Raw genomic sequence first — 20,253 nt, 5'->3', positions numbered from 1 at the left:
CACCACTTTATAATGGAACCAGAGCTCCCATGCTAGGGAAACTGCTTTGCATGTGTATGCCTCAAATCTGTGCAATGTTAAAACAGGGCAAAATAACCTTTGGGCTGGGCCTCGGGCAACCGTGTGTCCCAAAGAGCTGTTTGCCAAGATAACAAGAAAGCAGTTATTAGGACTACTGGACTGATGGACTACTGAAATGAGACTTAAAAACATTATTTAGAATTAACAGCATTGTTATCTGCACCAATAGAAATGCCTTCCTTCTAGTGTTCCCCTTCCCCTTCTCATATATATCCATTGCCTTTGTCTCTTAATCGAAACACTATATGGATTTTGCCTGAATCGGTGAATCCCCAATAGCTATTCTTATTGATCTCAAATAAATGCTTATTTGCCTCTCACTTTGAAAGTCCTTTATGAAATTAACATAACACAATAAAAATAATGTAAGACAAAACTGAGGGTACAGGAAACTTTGCTCCTTAAAAAAAATTATTCAAGTTTGCAAAACACTCTTCTATGATATAAGGCCTAAAAATGAAAAAGAAGTAGCCGAAACCGGTTTGGCTCAGTGGATGGAGCGTCGGTCTGCGGACTGAAGGGTCCCAGGTTCGATTCCGGTCAAGGGCATGTGCATTGGTTGCGGGCACATCCTCGGTAGGGGGTGTGCAGGAGGCAGCTGGTCGATGTTTCTCTCTCATTGATGTTTCTAGCTCTCTGTCCCTCTCCTTTCCTCTCTGTAAAAAGTCAATAAAATATATTTAAAAAAAAAAAAATGAAAAAGAAGCACATTTATAAAGTCCATGTCAAAGGCAGCATGAGAAGGGTACAAAATACTTGGTCAAATGAGCAGAAATGATTTATGTTAACCAATTTTTCTAATTATATGAAAAACTACAGACATCACTGAAACTGGTTGTACTCACTATTTTCAACTCAGCCACTTCAGACTGTAGTCGAGGAGCAGCCCAGATAAGTGTAGACACAGATTCAGCCAGACCAGAATCTAGCTCCCTAATTAAGGAAAAAATTAATAAAATTTAACATTCTTTAAAACCAACCAACCACCCTAACATTTGTATGAAATATAGTGATATAGCCTCTAAAGCTATTTCACAAATCTCTCTAACTTTTCAATGACTCTGAACTTCTAGCCATTTTCATCATCCTATTTTACTTCTGGGAAAACTCAAAACTAAATGATGCACCCAAGATCACCAAGTCAGGAAATAGTTCAGCCATTTCAACAGTTGTCTCTATGTTGAGATCAGGCTTCAATAATAGGAAAAAGGTCCGTGGGTATGTGAAACAGTCCCTTTGTGCTCACCCCTAAATAAGAAAACCAATATTACTTCTTCCTCAAATTCCAGAGGTGATTATATTTAGGGCTTTGATCAGAATATCTTATTCATTAAGGTTATACAAGATGAGTAAGTTCTAGAAATCTGTTGAACAACAACTGTGCCTATAATTAACAATACTGTATTGTGTGCTTAAAAGTTTTGTTAAGAGGGTACAGCTCATGTTGCATTCTTACCAAAAAAAGAAAGGGAGGGGTGGGAGGATACAAGGAAACTTTTGAAGGTGATGTTTACTGCCTTGATTGTGGTATTTGTATACAGATATATGCATGTGTCTGAATTAATCAAACTGTATATTAACTATGTGCAGTTTTCCTATATCAATTATACATCAATAAAGGAAAAAAAACAAAAGAGCTTACTTCATAGACTGAATGAGGCCAAACCGGGCCAGCAGCAGGTCACAATACAGCTCCAGGATCTCCATGGCCTCCACAAGGTAGTCTTCCCGTATAATGTGCTCCACTCGGATCCGAGCTCGTTCATCTTTCCCAGCAGCCAGATAGTCAGCAATCTCTTTCCTTGCTTTCTGGGCCAGTTCCGCTAAGGCACAAATCCCACTCCAGTCACACAGCAGTAGTGCACTGGGCCTTGGCCTGCAGGCGGACCTCCACCCCAACAGAGACAAGTAGATGTTTCCACTATGTCCTCGCTCACTCCCTTAGCAAATCTAGTCTAGAATTTGCTACTTTGTCTAGGTGAGAATATTGTTTGTAGTACCCGAAATTTCAGGAGTCATGTTACCTATTCCATAGCAACAAAGTATGTCCCTTTCCCTGCAACAAATCTAACCAGATGTACCTAAATTTAAAGGATATAGGATCCCTAAAAGTTCATAGTACTTAGCCTGAAAGAGCCAATATTGGGATGCTAGGACCCAGTGATGTATTTTGGAAGAGAAAAATATAAGGCAATTATGCATTACTCACTTTTTTTTTTCTCCAATAGTTTAAGACGGTTTATGACTAATCTCAAATTGACTCGTAAACGCTCAGCTTTAAATCCAGAGCCCAGCATACTGTGCTATTCCTCCTGGAAAAAAAATAAGAAACACAATGACTATTTTCAAGTTAAAATTAGTTCAGAAACTAACACCAGTTAGAGTAGATTATTTGACACTGTAAACTAGAGTGGTTTTCTAATACAGGCAAATGACATGATCTGATTCACATTTTTTAAAGATCTTTTTGGCTGTTGTGTGGAGAAGTGACTGGGAGAGGGTATTAACAGAAGCAAGACGACAAAGGAGAGGATATTACTATGTTCCAGACAACAGATGGAAGCAGCTTAGACGGGTAGTTAGCAGTGGTGGTGGAAGAAGTGATCAGAGTTAAGGCTATTTTGAAAGCAGAGCTGAAAGAACTTGCTGATGGATGAAATGAGTACCTATGTATTGGTGTAGGACAGAGGTGATAAAAAGACAAGCAGGAAGGCCTCCTAATTCTCCCAAAAATCCCACCTTAAAACCGAAAGCTTTGCCTCTAAGATCAGGAACAAGAAAAGGATACTCTCACCACTGTTGTTCAACACAGTACAGAAGTCCTAGTCAGAGCAATTGGGCAAGAGGAAGAAATAAAATGCATTCAAATTGGAATAAATAAGTAAAATTGTCACTTTTTGCAGGTGGCATGATAAAATATATAAAACACCAAGACTACCAGAAACAACAAACAAACAAAGCTAAGTTGCAGGATACAAAAATCAATGAACAAAAAATCCCTTGTGTTCCAATGTGCTAACAATGAAATATCAGAAAAAGAAATGAAGAAAACAATTCCATTTGCAATTGCAACAAAAGGATAAAATAACTAGAAATAAACTTAACACAGGAAGAGAAGGATCTATACACTGAAAAATACAAGTCATTGTTGAAAGAAATTGATGAAGACCCAAAGAAACTAAAAGACATTCCTTGTTCATAGATTGGAAGAATCAACATAGTTAAAATGGCTATTATTACCTAATGCAATATACAGATTTAATGCCATCCCAAAGGCATTTTTCAAAGAAATAGAAAAAAAATTCATCAAATTTGTATGGAACCACAAAAGAGCCCAAATAGCCAAAGCAATCCTGAGAAAAAAGAACAACGCCAGTTATCACACTTCCTGGCTTCAAATTATACTACAAAGTTACAATAATCAAAACAGTATGGTACTGGCAGCGAAACAGACACACAGACCAATAGAAAATAACTGGGAGCTCAGAAATTAGCCCACATATATAAGGGCAACCAATTTTCAACAAATGAGCCAAAAACACACAATGGAGAAAGGAAAGCCTCTTCAATAAATGGTGTAAAAACTGGAAAGCCACATGCAAAAGAAGGAAAGTAGACTGCTATTTGACACCACACTCAAAAGGGATTAAAGACTTAAATATAAGACCTAAAACAATAAAATCCCTAGAAGAAAACATAGGTACTCAATCTACAGACCTTGGTGTCAGAGAGGCTTTGTGAACCTGACCCCAAAGGCAAGGGAGGCAAAAGCAAAAATGAATGAATGGGACTACATCAAACTAAAAAGCTCTGTACAGCAAAAGAAACCATGAACAAAACAAAAAGGCAACCAACCAAATGGCAGAAGATATCTGTAAACAATACCTCCAAAATGGGGCTAATAGCCAAATATATAAAGAACTCCTACCCTGGCCGGTTTGGCTCAGTGAATAGAGCATCATCAGTCCGAAGGGTCGAAGATTCCATTCCCAGCCAAAGGCACTTACCTCGGTTGTAGGTTCCCTTCTCGGTCAGGGCGAAAGTGGGGGGTGGAGGGACAACCAATAGATGTCTCTCTCATACATTGATGTTTCTTTCTTTCTCTCTTTCTCTCTCTCTCTCTCTGCCTCTCTCCTCCCCCCCCCGCCGCCCGCCTTCCCTTCACCCTCCCTCCCTTCCACTCTCTCTCAAAATCAATAAAAAAAATATCCTCACTCCTCAGGTGAGAAATAAATAAAACAAAATGTATAAAGACCTCCTACAACTCAGCAAGAACACAAACAATCCTATTAAAAAATGGGCAGAGAATCTGATCAGATGCTTTTCCCAAGACATACCAATGGTCAACAGACATATGAAAAGATGTTCAACTTCACTAGCTCCAAAGGAAATGCAAATCAAAACCACAATGAGACACCACCTCACATCTGTTAGGATGGCTATAATCAGTAAGACAAGAAATAACAAGTGTTGGAGAAGATGTGGATAAAAAGAACCCGCATACACTGCTGGTAGGAATGTCAACTGGTGCAGCTACTATGGAAAACGGTATAGAGGTTCCTCAAAAATTTAAAGACAAAGCTATCATATGGCCCAGCAATTCCTCTTCTGTGTATCTACCAAGAAAAAAAAGTAATTGAAAACATTTATTCATATATACATATATATGTATCCTATGTTCACTGCAGCATTATTCACAGTAGCCAAGACATAGAAACAACCTAAGTGTCTTTTGATGGATAATTGGATGAAGAAGATGTGGTGGTACACATATACTATGGAATATTATCCTACCCTATGTAATAGAACCCTAATATGCAAACAGACCGAACGGCAGAACAACCAGTTGCTATGACGCGCATGACCCCAGGGTGGTCAGTGCACTCCCACTGGGGGAGCATCGCTCAGCCAGAAGCCGGGCTCATGGCTGGCCAGCGCAGCTGCGGTGGCGGGAGCCTCTCCCGCCTCCGCTGCAGGCAGGCGGTAAGGAGCAAGGGGTCCCAGACTGCGAGAGAGATGCCTGACTGCCGGCTTAGGCCCAATCCCACCAGCAGGTGGACATCCCGAGGGGTTCCAGAGCGAGAGGGTGCAGGCCAGGCTTAGGGGCACCCCCCCCCCCAAGTGTACAAATTTCGTGCACTGGGCCTCTAATTCAGCCTAAAAAGAATGGCATACTGCCATGGATGGATCCTGAGAGTATCATGCTCAGTGAAATAAGTCAGATGGAAAAGAACACACAAAAAAAATATGATTTCACTCATATGTGGGATAGAAAACAACAAACATAGAAAACAAACTCATAGACAACAGTATAGTGGTTACCAGAGAAGGGGGTGCAGGGAGGTTGAAGAGGGTAAAGGTGACAGAAGGAGACTACACTTTGGATGGTGAGCACACAATTCAATATATAGATGATATAATTTAAATTGTACACTGGAAAATTATATAATGCTATTAACCCATGTTACCCCAATAAGTTTAATTAAAATTTTAAAATATAACCTCCCTCTAATTATTCAAATTATCAGCCTTTTGGGGAAAAAACTAGTGTCTAAGGTCACAGAAACAGCATTAACATCTACTCGCATGCAAAGAAATAAACAAAAGGGTAAAATGTCCAAGGGGGAAAAAAGCTGTTCTATAAAATTTGACCACAGAAGTCTATTTACCAAGACTTTAACTGAACAGTAGAGTTACAATCAACAAAACCACTCTCCTCTCCACCCACAAGACTTTAGCACATACCACCATGCATTCTATATGTAAACAGCACAATTCTTATCTCTCAACTAATTCTGAACTTGAATCTCAAAATATGTAATATCTAAACTAAAGCAAATGAACAGTAGACAAACCAAACCCAATATAAAGAAGAACACCAGGACAGTAATTATCTGCTTGTGCATACCACTAATAGAAAACATCAGATGTATTTTCCTTTTGTGAAATTGTCTCCAGAAGCTTTTTTTTTTTTTTTTGCCTCCCAAAGTTTTTGTACTACATTTAATAATTAACTGCCCAGCCAGCGTGGCTCAGTGGTTGAGCGTCAACCTATGAACCAGGAGGTCACGGTTCGATTCTCAGTCAGGGCACATGCCCAGGTTGCCAGCTCAATCCCCAGTGTGAGGCGTGCAGGAGGTAGCCGATCAATGCTTCTCTCTCATCATGGATGTTACTCTGTTTCTTTTTCTTTCTTTCTTTCTCTCTCTCTCTCTCTCTCTCTCTCTCTCTCTCTCTCTCTTCCCCCCTCCCTCCCTCCCCCCCCTCCACTCTAAAATCAATAAAAATATTTTTAAATCCTATATAATAAAAGCCCAGCAACTGAATGGCGGAACGACCAGAAGGACTGGTCGACCAGTCACTATGACGCACACTGACCACCAGGGGGCAGACGCTCAACACAGGTCAGTGCACTCCTACAGTGGGAGCGCCACTCGAATGACCGGGATGAACAGCTGCTACCGCAGCGGGAGCAGGTTCACAGCCGCTCGGCTGAACGGGATGAGCAGTGCTCCCACAGCGGGCCGATCCCTGCAGCCCACGCCCCCCACCAGTGCACGAATCCCGTGCACCAGGCCTCTAGTAATAATAATAATTAGCCAAGTCCCAGTACACAATAGCGTTTGTGTATCAGAATATCTGGGTACCGTGATACTGAATTATGTACAATCCAGTCAAGAATGTATACTGATTACCTGCATGTCAGACAATGGCTAGCTGCTGGAAATAAAAAGATAAATAAGGCAACAGCATTATTTCACAGATCTAAAACAAATACTCCAAAAACATATATGGAACCAAAAAAAGACCCCAAATATCCGCAGCAATCTTGAGAAAGAAGAACTTAGTTGGAGGTATAACAATACCAGATATAAAATTATACTACAAAGCCACCGTAATCAAAACAGCCAGGTACTGGCAGAAGAACAGGCATAATAGACCAATGGAACAGAAAAGAGACCCCAGAAATCAACCTAAGCCATTACACTCAATTAATATTTGACAAAGGAGACAAGAACATACAATAGAGTCAAGACAGTCTCTTCAATAAATTAGTGTTGGGAAAATTGGACAGATACATGCAAAAAAAAAAAAATGAAACTGGATCACCAACTTACACCATACACAAGAATAAACTCAGCCCTGGCCAGTGTGATATTTCTATATTACATTAAAGTGGTAAAATATTAGCTCTAAGTACACTGTGAAAAGTTAAGTATGTCTATTGTAACCCCTATAGTAAAACGTACTATACAAAACATATACTAAAAAATGCAACAGATTTTAAACTAGAACTCTCAAGTGTTCAAATAACCCAAAAATAGCAGGGAAGCAGAAACAGAAATGAAAAAAAGGTACAAACAAGACAATAAAATGATAGGCCTACATTCAAGTACACTAGTAATCTATAATAACAAAAGGATAATATGCTAATTAGACCAGACGTCCTTCCAGATGAAGCCTGGGCTGGAGGGAAGCTCGAGTCCCAGGTGCCTGCAGCGGCCAGAGGGAAGCCAGTGCCGGCAACCAGGGGAAGAAAGGTCTACTCTTGCACACATTTCGTGCATCAGGCCTCTAGGTATATAAATAATTAAATAGAGCCCTGGCTGGTGTTTCTCAGTTGGTTGGAGCATCATCTCATGCAACGAAAGGACCAGGTTTGACCTGCAACATACCATCACTACCCCAGTCGAGGCAAGTATGGTATGGGAGCAACAGATCGATGTTACTCACTCAAATCAGTATGTTTCGTTCTCTCTTCCCGCCGCCCCCCCCCCCCCCCAATCTCTCTAACAACAGCAACAAAATCAATGAACATGTCCTCAAGTGAGGATTAAAAAAATAATAATTATGCCCTAGTCGGTTTGGCTCAGTGGATAGAGCATCGGCCTGTGGACTGAAGGGTCCCGGGTTCGATTCTGGTCAAGGTCACATGCCCGGGTTGCGGGCTCGATCCCCAATGAGGGCCATGCAGGAGGCAGCCAATCAATGATTCTTTCATCATTGATGTTTCTCTCTCTTCCTCTCTGAAATCAATAAAAAATATTTTTTTAAAAAAATAATTATTATTATTTTTATGTTCGGCCTCAGTGGTTGAGCCTCAAACCATGAACCAGGAAGTCATGGTTCAATTTCCATAGCACACGCCTGGGTTGCGGGCTCGATCCCCAATAGAGAGTGTGCAGGAGGCAACCTATCAATGATTCTTTCTCATCAATGATGTGTCTCTCTCCCCTTCTCTCGTCCTCTCTGAAATCAATTTTTAAAAATACTTAAAATAATAACTAAATAGAAATGGTGTAAATACAATTAAAAAACACAGATTGTCAGAATGGCTCCCCAAATGATCCAACTATACTGTTAACAAAAAACTCACTTCTATATAATAATATAGGTAAGTTAAAAGTATTTTCTTTTTAAAAAGGTATATCATGCAAACACTAATAAAAAAAAGGTTGAAAGTCTGTATCTTTTGACCTCTCCACCCATTTTGGTACAAGCTTCCAGTTATAAAATAAATAAGTAATGAGGATATAATGTATAGTGACTATAGCTAATACCATATTGCATATTTGAAAGTTGCTGAGAGAGTAAGTTTTAAAAAAAAAATCTGTAACTATGTATGGTGACAGAAATTAACTACATTTACTATGGTGGTCATTTTGCAATATATATAAATATCAAACCATTATGTTGTATACCTGAAACTAGTATGTCGTTATATGTTAACTAGAGGCCCAATGCATGAAATTTGTGCAAGAGTAGGCCTTCCTTCCCCCAGCTGCTGGCACCAGCTTCCCTCTGGCACCCGGAACCCGGGCTTCCCTCGCAGCCCCAGCTTCGCCTGGAAGGACATCCGGTCTAATTAGCATATTACACTTTTATTATTATAGATTATACCTCAATAAAAGAGAAAATTGGAGGGGCTATATTAATGTTAGACAAAGTAGACTTCAGAGCCAGGAAAAAACAGGAATACAAAGGAACATTATATTTTTTTTGTCCCCAGAAATGTATACACATATATTTTTTGATAGTTCAATAGATGGTTTCTTTCTTTTCAGATTTAACCAACTGGAATAATTATTCAAAATGTGTACACATTTTTTGGGACACCCTGTATAATGAAAAAAGGGTGAATTCACTAAGAAAATGTAACAATCCTAATAGTGAATGTACATAACATTCACTATACATGACACAACTTCAAAATATATGAAGAACTGACAGATAGAAAACTAGAAATAAACAAATCCCTAATTATAGTTGAAGACTTCAAAGTACTTCCCTCATAATTGATCAAGCTAGCAGACACCAATATCACCAAAGATGTAGAAATGAACACTACGAACAACTAATTATATCTCACTGGCATTTACAGAACACTGTACCCAACAGATCAATGCACATGAAACAGTCATGAATATAGACCATATCATGGGTCATAAAACAAACCTTAAATAAGAGCCGAACACTACCACCAACTGACTGAATCTGACATTTATAGAATACTCCACCCAACACACCAACGCACACAGAGCATTCATAAATACAGACTATATCCTGTGAATAAAACAAACCTTAAATTAAATAGAACTAAAGTAACAGTATGTTTTTTTAACCATAATACAATTAAACTAGAAATCACTAACAAGAAACCTAACAGAAAATTACCAAACACCTGAAAATTAAACAACACAAATAATCTATGGGTCAAAGGGGAAGTTGCAAGCATAAAAATTGTTTTAAAGGTTTGAACTGCAAGAAAATAAAAATTAAGCCCGGTTGGCATGACTCAGTGGTTTAGTGTCAACTTATGAATCAGGAGGTAACAGTCTGATTCCGGTGCCAGTGTTGATGGCTTGATCCCCAGTGTGGGGCACGCAGGAGGCAGCCAACCAATAACTCTTTTTCTCTCTCTCGTTCCCTTACTCTCTGAAATCAATAAAAATATATTTTAAAAAAGGAAAATCTATATATATAAAAACCTAAGCAACTATTCAACTGTTCGACCAGCAACTATGATGAGAGCTGACCACCAGGGGGCAGACACTCTGACCAATAGGTTAGCTTGCTGGGGTCCCACTAATCGGGACTGGGCGAGATGGGCTGGACCCACCCTGGAGCCCTCCCGCGGTCCCTCCCCAGCCCCGATCGTGCACTGGCACACCAGGCCTCTAATTAAAATATAACATCAAAATTTGCCAGGCCTATGTTGCTCATTGGTTGAGCATTGATCTATGAATCAGTTCAATTCCTGGTTCAGGGCATATTCCTAGGTTTCCGGCTTGATCCCCCTGGGTTTCTATCTCTCTCCCTCTCCCTTCCTCTCTGAAATCAATAAAAGTATATTTAACTATATATATATATAAAACATCAAAATTTGTAAAATCTAGCTAAAGCTTGGGGAGAAATTTATAACACTAAATGTTTGTATTAAAAAAGAAGGTCTCAAATTAGTAACCTAAGGTCCACCATAAGGAACCATAAAAAGAGCAAAATTAACCTAATGTAAACAAAATAAAACCAAGGCAAGCCCCAGTCGGTTTTGCTCAGTGGATAGTGTCAGCCCACTGACTGAAGGGCCCATACCTCAGTTGCAGGCTCGATCCCTGGCCTTGGTCAGGACATGTGTGGGAAGCAACCAATTGATGTGTCTCTCTCACATCCATGTTTCCTTCTCTCTGCCTCTACTCGTCCCTTCCACTCTCTCCAGAAAAAAAAATCAATGGAGGGAGAAACCAAGATGGTGGCATAGGTAAACACCTAAACTGCTGCCTCGCACAACAATTTCAAAACTACAACTAAAAGACAAAATGGACATCATCCAGAACCACAGGAAGGCTGGTTGAGTGGAAATTCTACAACTAGAAGGAAAGAGAAAAGCACACTGAGACTCAGAGGAGCTGCATAAGGCAGAGGTACCGAAGCGCGTGCGGAGAGGACTGACAACTGAGTATGCAGCTGGCTTTCTCAAGCGGGAGGGAGACAAGCTCCCGACGGCTCTGAACTCCAGTTCTGGGCGAGACTCTGGGGACCTAGACTCATTCGGGGAGAAACTGGACTGTCAGGAAAGAGAAAAGCACACTGAGACTCGGAACTACGGAAGGCAGAGGTACCGAAGCCTGCACGCGCGCAGAGAGGGCGGGCAACTGAGTACGCAGCGGGCTTTCTCAAACAGGAGGGAGACAAAAGCTCCCGACGGCTCTGAACTCCAGTTCCAGGTGAGACTCTGGGGACCCAGACTCATTCGGGGAGAAACTGGACTGTCTGGCAGCAGGTGAAACTCGAGGGCGGCTTTCTCTCAGAGGTGCTTGCAGCGATTACCGCGGGACACTGAGACCCAGGGGCCTCTTAAGGCAGGGCTGACGGGAAGCCATTGCTGTCTGCTCCACCCTGAGACTCCGCCCCATCCAAGCTGAGCACAGAGGCTTTTGCAAGTCTTGTCTCATAAGGGTGTCTCCAGCACAGAATTTCTCCCAGCGTAGACACAGCTGATCCTCACAGCCAATTGGCCTGGAGGTCAATTCCTCCCAGTGATACCAACAACAATCAAGGCTTAACTACAACAAGACTGTGCACACAGCTCACAAAGGGGTGCACCAAGAGTATCCACCTCAGGTAACTGGGGAGGCTGAGCCACTGGGCCCTATAGGACACCTAGCACACAAAGCCACTCTATCAACTCAAGGAAGCAGCCAAAATGCCAAGACAAAGAAACAGGTCACAAATGAAAGAAATGGAGGAAAGCAAACGACTGGCTATAGAGTTCAAAACCACGGTTATAAGGTTTTTCAAGAATTTTCTAGAAAAGGCTAATAAATTTAGTGAGATCCTCGAGGATATGAAAAAGGACCAACTAGAAATTAAGCATACACTGACTGAAATAAAAAATAATATACAGAGATCCAACAGCAGACTAGAGGATCACAAAAATCAAGTCAAAGATTTGAAATACAAAGAAGCAAAAAACACCCAACCGGAAAAGAAAAAAGAATGCAAAAATATGAAGATAGTGTAAAGAGCCTCTGGGACAACTTCAAGCGTACCAACATCCGAATTACTGGGGTGCCAGAAGAAGAGAGAGAGCAAGATACTGAAAACCTATTTGAGGAAATAATGACCAAAAACTTCCCCCACCTGGTGAAAGAAATAGACTTACAAGTCCAGGAAGCAGAGAGAACCCCAAACAAAAGGAATCCAAAGAGGACCACACCAAGACACATCATAATTAAAATGCCAAGAGCAAAAGACAAAGAGAGAATATTAAAAGCAGCAAGAGAAAAACAGTTAGTTACCTACAAGGGAGCACCCATACGACTGTCAGCTGATTTCTCAACAGAAACTATGCAGGCCAGACGGGAGTGGCAAGAAATATTCAAAGTGATGAATAGCAAGAACCTACAACCAAGATTATTCTACCCAGCAAAGCTATCATTCAGAATTGAAGGTCAGATAAAGAGCTTCACAGATAAGAAAAAGCTAAAGGAGTTCATCACCACCAAACCAGTATTATATGAAATGCTGAAAGGTATTCTTTAAGAAGAGGAAGAAGAAGAAAAAGGTAAAGATAAAAATTATGAACAACAAATACATATCTATCAAGTGGATCTAAAAATCAAGTGAAAAATCTGATGAACAGAATAAACTGGTGAACAGAATAGAATCAGGGGCATAGAAAGGGAGTGGACTGACAATTCTCAGGGGGAAAGGGGTGCGGGAAGAGACTGGACAAAAATCATACACCTATGGATGAGGACAGTGGGAGGGGGGTTAAGGGCAGAGGATGGGGTAGAGGGGAGCTATGAGGGAGAAAAAAGAGGAACAATTGTAATAATCTGAACAATAAAGATTTGTTTTAAAAAATCAATGGAAAAATATCCTTGGGTGAGGATTAACAGCAACAAAAAACAAGGCAAAAACTGGTGAAATGGAAGAGAGTGAAAATAGAGAAAAATCAATGAAACCAAATGCTGTATGTTTGAAAAGATCAAGAATTTTTTGATAAATCTGACAAAAACCCCCACAAACCCACAAATTATCAGTATCCAACGTAAAAAAAGGGATATCACTACAGATCCTACAGGCATTAAAAGGGGACATTATCACCAATTTATATCTATAATTCAACAAAGACAAAAATGACAAACCCCTTAGAAACTCAATTTACCAAAATTCACAAAAGGAAATAAAAAATATAATTTGTCCCATATACATTACAAAAATTGAACCTAAAATTAAGAACAATTCCACAAGAAAATCCAGGCCCCAGTAGCTTCTCTATTAAACATTTTAGGAAATTCTATCAAACATTTTTTTAAATAGCATCAATATTATATGAACCTTCATAACTCATAAAGCTGGTATGAGAATTTAAAGAAAATGAGTAAAGAATTTAGAACAGTGCCTGGTACACAGAAAGTGTTATATGTTCACAAGCACTATTTCATTTCTATTCAGTCAACAGACCATAATCAAAGGAAAGGTCTTGCTCATCATCTAAAGATTAGCTGATAAATGCACTTTTATGTGTTTTAGGCTAAATAAAATGTTGTTGGTATGCTTTGCATCCTTCCCCCTACTTTAACTTTTTCAACCACATCGGAGAACTTCAACTGTATACAATCAGTATAACGCCTGTATAGCCTATAAACAATCACTATAGGTTTCACTGTTATTCTCACACTGCCTACCATAGTACTTAGTACAAAGCTGTCACTCATTTATTATGTTAATTAGTGGGAAGTTAAATTTAAAATAACTTTTTAAAAATTCCACTAACTTACATAATCTAGTTTTTACAACGTTGTAATCATGGGCTCTGAGCACCACCGAATCCTTTTACCACTTAATATCACATCTGTTACAGTCTTTAAAACCTATTAATGACTGCCTATATTCCACTGCATAATCATTTTTTAAAATATATTGTATTGATTTTTTACAGAGAGGAAGGGAGAGGGATAGAGAGCTAGAAACATCGATGAGTGAGAAACATCGATGAGAAACATCGACCAGCTGCCTCCTGCACACCCCCCACCGGGGATGTGCCCGCAACCAATGTACATTGCCCTTGACCGGAATCGAACCTGGGACCTTTCAGTCCGCAGGCCGACGCTGTATCCACTGAGCCAAACCGGTTTCGGCATGCATAATCATTTTTAATTAATTCCTCAACCTTTTGATGGTTGTCATAAAATGCTGAAATTAGTTTTCATGTGCTTACTACTTTTCCTGTATTTTAAATTTTTATTAGACTATACTGTTTCCCAGTTTCATTTTTAAATCAGAATAGGCTACAAGTAATTGAGAGTGATTTTAAAAGAATGAGAGCTTAAATTAAGTAGACTAGAGGGGATTCTGGAGTTCCTGATCATTTAGAAGGCGGAGCCACAGGAAGACAGGAATTAAAACAAATAATTTGGACAAATCAGTAACACAACTTTAAAAAAGAGAGGGCTTAAACCAGGTGCCTTTAAAATGTAATTGAGGCTTCAAAACACTTTTATTCTCTAATAAAAAGAAATACTGCCCTTTGTGGTTTGGTTCAGTGGATAAGCATCCGCCTGCGGACTGAAGGGTCCCGGGTTCGATTTGGGTCAAGGGCACATTGCCAGGTTTCCAGCTCAATCCCCAGTAGGGGACGTGCAGGACGCAGCCGATCCATGATTCTCTCGCATCATGGATGTTTCTCTCTCACTCTCCCTCTCCCTTCCTCCTCTCTGAAATCAATAAAAATATATATATATATTTTTTTAAAAGATATACCAAGTCCTTCTATCCCAGAAGATGCGGTTCTGAGGACCCCGTAAAACAAAACAAAAAGCAAATTTCCTGTGGGCTACTGGTTTGTAAGTACAGAAATCAAAAGGTTCTACTTGGGGGAGTGGGGAGGGTGCACATATATCAACAATTAGTTTATTAAATACTTAACAGTATTTATAAATGAAACAAGATTGGCCCTTGTCGGGGAACTAACTCAGAAATGAAACAGAGCTCCAGCGTCTGGGAAATGTTGGGCTCGTGGTTTAACCTTTATTTACCTCTCTGCAGCCTCAGGCGTGGCTGACTCCCCAGAAAGCCAGAATGCCGCCCAAACACCAGGACCCAGGAATGAGGCTAATGAATGTACGGAGTGGGGAGAACTGCCTGATACTATCTGTTAACTTAGAAACGCATTGTTCTTCCTGGTGGTCTATGCGACTTACCCACCGTTTGCTTTTACTATTAAACCCCTACAAAAAAGAAACCCTGTCCCGGGAGGGTGTGGATTTCTTCCCCAGCAGCCACCACTGGGAACGCACAGCTGCTCTGCCCACGCAGTGAGTTTCTCCTATGAAAGCGCTTACCAATCTGAATAAGCCCCTACGGGTCACTTCTTCGGAATCAATCCTGAATGTGGACTCTTGGGACTTTTCCCCCAACAGCCCGACATGGGTGGTTGTTGAAGCTGGATGAGGGAATTCATTCTACTCTTTACTTCTGTTCTGCTTGACATTTTCGCAATTCAAAGTTAAAAATAAAGACGTAAGCGTAACAGAAAAAAAAAATACAATTCCCAATAAGCGTTAAGACCAGCTCTTAATGTTCCTTTTACTGCTCCAGAGAGTGAACATGGCTCTCCTGTGTCTTTCCTATTACCTAATTATTAAACAGAAGACGCTCTCGTCTCCCGTTCCCTGGGGGAGTTCACGCGGGTCGAGTTCAGCGCCCCGGAAGAGGAGCGGGGCCGGGACAGGGCCACGGCGGGGCTCTGGGAACGGGGGCCGCGGCCGCCGCCGGCTTCACTAAAGAAAAGGGCGATTCCCTCCAGCCAGAGGGGCCCCCGCTCCGGGCCGCCCAGAACCGGGGCAGGAGGCCGCCGGGCTCGAGGCGGACAGACCCTTCGCGGACACCGGAGACACAACCTTCCCGAGGTCTTTCCGAGCCCGAGGACCTGGGGTAGGGACGCCGCTCTTCGGTGCCGCAAAGTGCAGACCGAGCCCTTTCACCGACGGGCACCGGAGCCCGGGCCGCGGCGTTTCCGCCCCCGGGGAGAGACGCCTCGGGACAGACAGGGACAACAAGAAAGTGTGGCGGCTTCCAGGATCCCGGGCCGGAGATCCCCCAGGCAGCCCGCGACCCTGTCACGCCCCCGGCCCCGCGCCGCAGCCCCTCGGGCCTCACCTCCGGCCTGACCCCCACATCCACGACCCTTCCCTTTCTCCTCACCTGCCACGTCAAGGCCCTTTGAACCCGGGGCTGGGGACTTCTGAAGCCCGGCCGCAGCGCCAGGAGGGAAACAAAGACCCGTGGCGCAGGGGGTGCCAGACTCACCGGACCGAAACCAGGCGTGAACACGGCACAGACGGACTCCGGAATCAAGCTCCAGCATCCAAAATGGCGGCTCCCTCGGCCTCAGCACAGCCAACGCGGCGGAGGGATCCGCGGGCCGAGCGGACGCGCTCTCCCGCGCAGCGATTGGCTGAGCGCCCGCGCTCCCGGGATCTCGGCCCGTGAACCTCGGGACTCCACGCCCGGCTCCCAGAGGAACCAGCGCGGCCGGGGACTACTTCCCGCGGCGGAGGCTGCGGTGTGCTGCGTCCCGTCACGCCCCCTGAGGACGGACCTGAGTCACCTGCGGGGCGCGCCGAGGGTGCCGCCGGTCTCGCCCGGTGCGCCGCGGAGCTGGCCTCGGGGTGGGCGGCCCGCACCTTGTTCCGGGTGGTTCCGCTCCCTGGAAAAACCGGCTCAGTCCCGCCTTTCACCCACCGGCCTTCCTCCCTGAGGTTCGCTCCCTTCTCTCGCTCTGAGGGCGGGTCTTCTCTCGAACGGAACAACCGAGCCGATTTCGACCCTTCACCTGCTCCTCCGGCCCGTCACCCTCCCGGGGCCCCCGCCCGCCTCCTCTCCGTTTACGCACTGACACCCCTGCCCGGCTTCGAACCCCGATCGGAAGGCTCTTCCAACCAGAACCTCTACCGTCTGTCTTATTTCGCTGGTGTCTTTCCTTAGCACCGCCTTCTCGGGGAATTTACCTTATCTCTGGGTTCAGAGGAAACTTTTTCACTTAGTTTTCTTTGTTTCCAACTTTAAAACTATTCTTTCTCGGCTCAGCGTTGGAAGGGGCTGGCTGCACCCCAGGCTTCGGGAAGGAGGCGTCCTGCCCCCGCCGTAGAGGCTGCCTCGACCGACTCCAACATTGTGGTTCGCAGCATTGCCATGCGGTCATGTGATAGGAATGAAACTACGCGTTACCCTGTGAGGTTTACAGGAATTTAGAAATAATTGCCTTTATAACACTAAAAGTATGTCTAAACAAAACCAGGTTCCAGAAACTGAAAATTCATGGTATGTGGTTCCTTTTAAATGTGTGTGTGTGTGTGTGGCGGGGGGGGAGGAAGGGGTGCAATAAATGCGTGCACATATAAATTAAGCCGTCTGCAGTAAGATAATGGCATTAAAAAAATAAAAGTGAGCCCTAGCTGGTTTGGCTCTCTGGATAGAGCGTTGGCCTGGGCACTGAAGGGTCCCAGGTTCAATTCCAGTCAGAGGGCATGTACCTTGGTTGCGGGCACATCCGCAGTGGGGAGTGTGCAGGTGGCAGCTGATCAATGCTTCTCTCTCATTGATGTTTCTAACTCTCTATCCCTCTCCCTTCCTCTCTGTAGAAAATCAATAAAAATATTTTAAAAAATAAATAAAAGTGAGGGCGAACTGCTCGAATTTAGAGACGCAGAGACATAGCAACCAAATGTAATGTGTATGGATCCTGTTAGATATGGATTCAAACTAACTAAAAGGTATTTTTGAGACAATTGGTGTAATGGTTATAATGTAGTTGAGACGCATGGTGAACTATGTAGAAGTGACAGGTCATGGTGTCTGCAACTTACTTCCAAATACTTAAGAAAACAAAGTGTGTGTGCATGTGTGTGTACATGTATGTGTACGTATACTAGGCTATATATATCTACATGGGAAATGATAGTTTTCTCCCAGAAACTACTTGACTAAGCCAATGTCCCAACAATAACTATATTCTGATTCTATTCCTCATTTAATTTAAAAGAATAGAAGGGACTGAATTCAATACCTTCATTTCGGTTTTTAAAAGTATAAATATGTTTATTGTTTTTACTAACTTAGGATACAATAAAATGAGAGACCTATGTAACACTTTCCATGCCATTATTACTTTTTTGGAATATATATTATTCCAAACTTACATATTGCTATATTGGTGGCATTTAGGCTATTGCCAGTATTTTGCCTCTAAAAGCAATGCTGCAATGACTAGATATTTGTCTGCATGGATTGTACTTACTGAGTAAATTCCCAGAAGCAGAAGTACTGGGTCAAAGGGTAGGCATATTTTTAATGTTAAGAGATGATGCCAAGTCACCCTTCAAAGAGGAAGTATCAGTTTACACCACTACCACCAATGTATGAGAGTTCCTATTTTTCCATGCCCTCAGTAGCACATTGTGTTTAGATGACTTTTGGAATCCTTGACATTACTGCCACTTTGTTCAAACAATGAAAGTAAAGATGAGTGAAAAGTGTCTTTGAGCCCTGTCTTGCTAGAAATGACATGATTCATTTAGAAAAATTTCTTCCTGCTCAGCAGTGGCTTGGATTCAGCAATCATCACCTGTGTCCTGCCCTTTCTAATTATTTAGATTCTATAATACATCAATGTGAATTCAAAACAGTATCTCTGTCCCTAGGTGAACAGACCAGTTTTATTCAGATGCTAAACATATGCCAAAAACAACAACAACAAAAAAACCAAACCGACTCACACTGTTTCACTTGAAAGTCCTGTTTTGCTTTAGGGTAAAGAGTAACACACAACATTTCTTTGTTTAACCAGTGACACTTTTTTGTGAACATTATTATAACTAGTGGCTGAAACTAACTAAAATCTGCTTGAACCCAGAAAAATAAGAGTCCATAACAGGTCTACAGACAAAATCAGGCCTGTTTTTGTACAGCCCCTCCAACTAAGAATGATTTTTACATGTTAAAGGGTTGCAAAAGAAAAGGGAGGGTGGGACGGGATATGTGACAAAACCCTATGTTGCCCACAAAGTCTAAAATATTTACTGTCTGGCACTTTACAGAAAGCATTTGCTGACTCCTGCAATAGAAGAAAGTATTACACATTGTGTAAGAGAGAAGGGAAAGATGATGGGCAAAGAGTAATTTGCCTTTTTTTTTTTTTTAAGTACTAACATTTAGAAAGGGGAAAGTCTCAGAGAGAGCTTTTAGGCTAAAGAATATAAAACGTAATAGGAACTGCTCTAGACATCTATCTTCCTAAGACCTAAGGAAAAAAAAAATCAAGAGCATTTTTTAGAGTATCTATGGAATGATTCTTCAGAGAACATTACGAATTAGGGCCATACACAAATATTAACTATCTCTGCCATTTTGCTGTTTACAGGGTACTTACAAGCACATCACCTTAATTTGAGGCTCACACATCCCTATGAAGCAGATGTAGATCAGAAATGATTTTTAGTTATTATAGGAGGAAAGTGGAGCTGAGAGCTGTAAAGTCACCAATCCAAGGTCAACAGTATAAATTCCAGGATCTAATCTTGAACCCAGATCTTGAGACTTGATTGACATCATATACCTTCCATATACCCATATTTCCATAATAATTTGCCTCCTGGTTTTCCCTTCAATTTGTGTATATTGAGGTTCTCAACAAATGAAAAGAAAGACACATTAAATCAATTATTCTTTTTAAAAAATATATTTTTATTGATTTCAGAGAGGATGGGGGAGAGAAGAGAGAGAGAGAGAGAGAAACATCAATGATGAGATAAAATTCATTGATTGGCAGCCTCCTGCTCACCCCACACTGGGGATTGAGCCTGCAACCTGGGCAAGTGCCCTTAACCTGAATTGAACCTGGAATCCTTCAGTTTGCTGGCCGACGCTCTATCCACTGAGTAAACCGGCTAGGGCTAAATCAGTTATTCTGATTTGGGTTCACATATTTGGGTTTTAATGTCACATTGTTTCATGGTATTTATCATTGTAATCATCTTAGAAAACTTTATTTTTCCTTAAATTAATTCAAAGGAATGAAAACATAATTCTAAATTTTAAATATAAACTCAAGAGTTTCTCTCCTTAAAATATGAGGTTCTTATCAAGAGTGTATGACCAATAAAA

At 41.8% G+C, this 20,253-nt stretch overlaps 1 protein-coding gene across 7 annotated transcripts in view; it reads right to left on the bottom strand.

The window, feature by feature from the left end:
• LOC103284636 (IST1 factor associated with ESCRT-III) overlaps window positions 1–17,191 on the bottom strand; it is a 28,147-nt gene extending 10,956 nt beyond the window's left edge. For 4 of the 7 annotated variants that reach the window (XM_008139970.3, XM_028143280.2, XM_054710320.1 and 1 more), the window contains exons 1-4: window positions 16,399–16,463; window positions 2,291–2,393; window positions 1,724–1,904; window positions 927–1,014 (exon numbers count right to left, since the gene is read on the bottom strand). In XM_008139970.3, coding sequence (XP_008138192.1) covers window positions 927–1,014; window positions 1,724–1,904; window positions 2,291–2,378 — 357 coding nt within the window. In that variant the 5' untranslated portion in view covers window positions 2,379–2,393; window positions 16,399–16,463. Of the gene's footprint in view, window positions 1–926; window positions 1,015–1,723; window positions 1,905–2,290; window positions 2,394–15,431; window positions 15,454–16,293; window positions 16,359–16,398; window positions 16,464–17,099 lie in introns of those variants that run through there. The other 3 variants (XM_054710318.1, XM_028143274.2, XM_054710319.1) reach the window with 3 other exon arrangements.
• Between the last annotated feature and the right edge of the window lie 3,062 nt (window positions 17,192–20,253).

The sequence above is a fragment of the Eptesicus fuscus genome, chromosome 21, assembly GCF_027574615.1.
Source record: "Eptesicus fuscus isolate TK198812 chromosome 21, DD_ASM_mEF_20220401, whole genome shotgun sequence".
Classification (NCBI taxonomy): domain Eukaryota; kingdom Metazoa; phylum Chordata; class Mammalia; order Chiroptera; family Vespertilionidae; genus Eptesicus; species Eptesicus fuscus.
The sequence above is the reverse complement of the archived record's forward strand: the minus strand, read 5'-3'. Positions and strand labels throughout refer to the sequence as shown.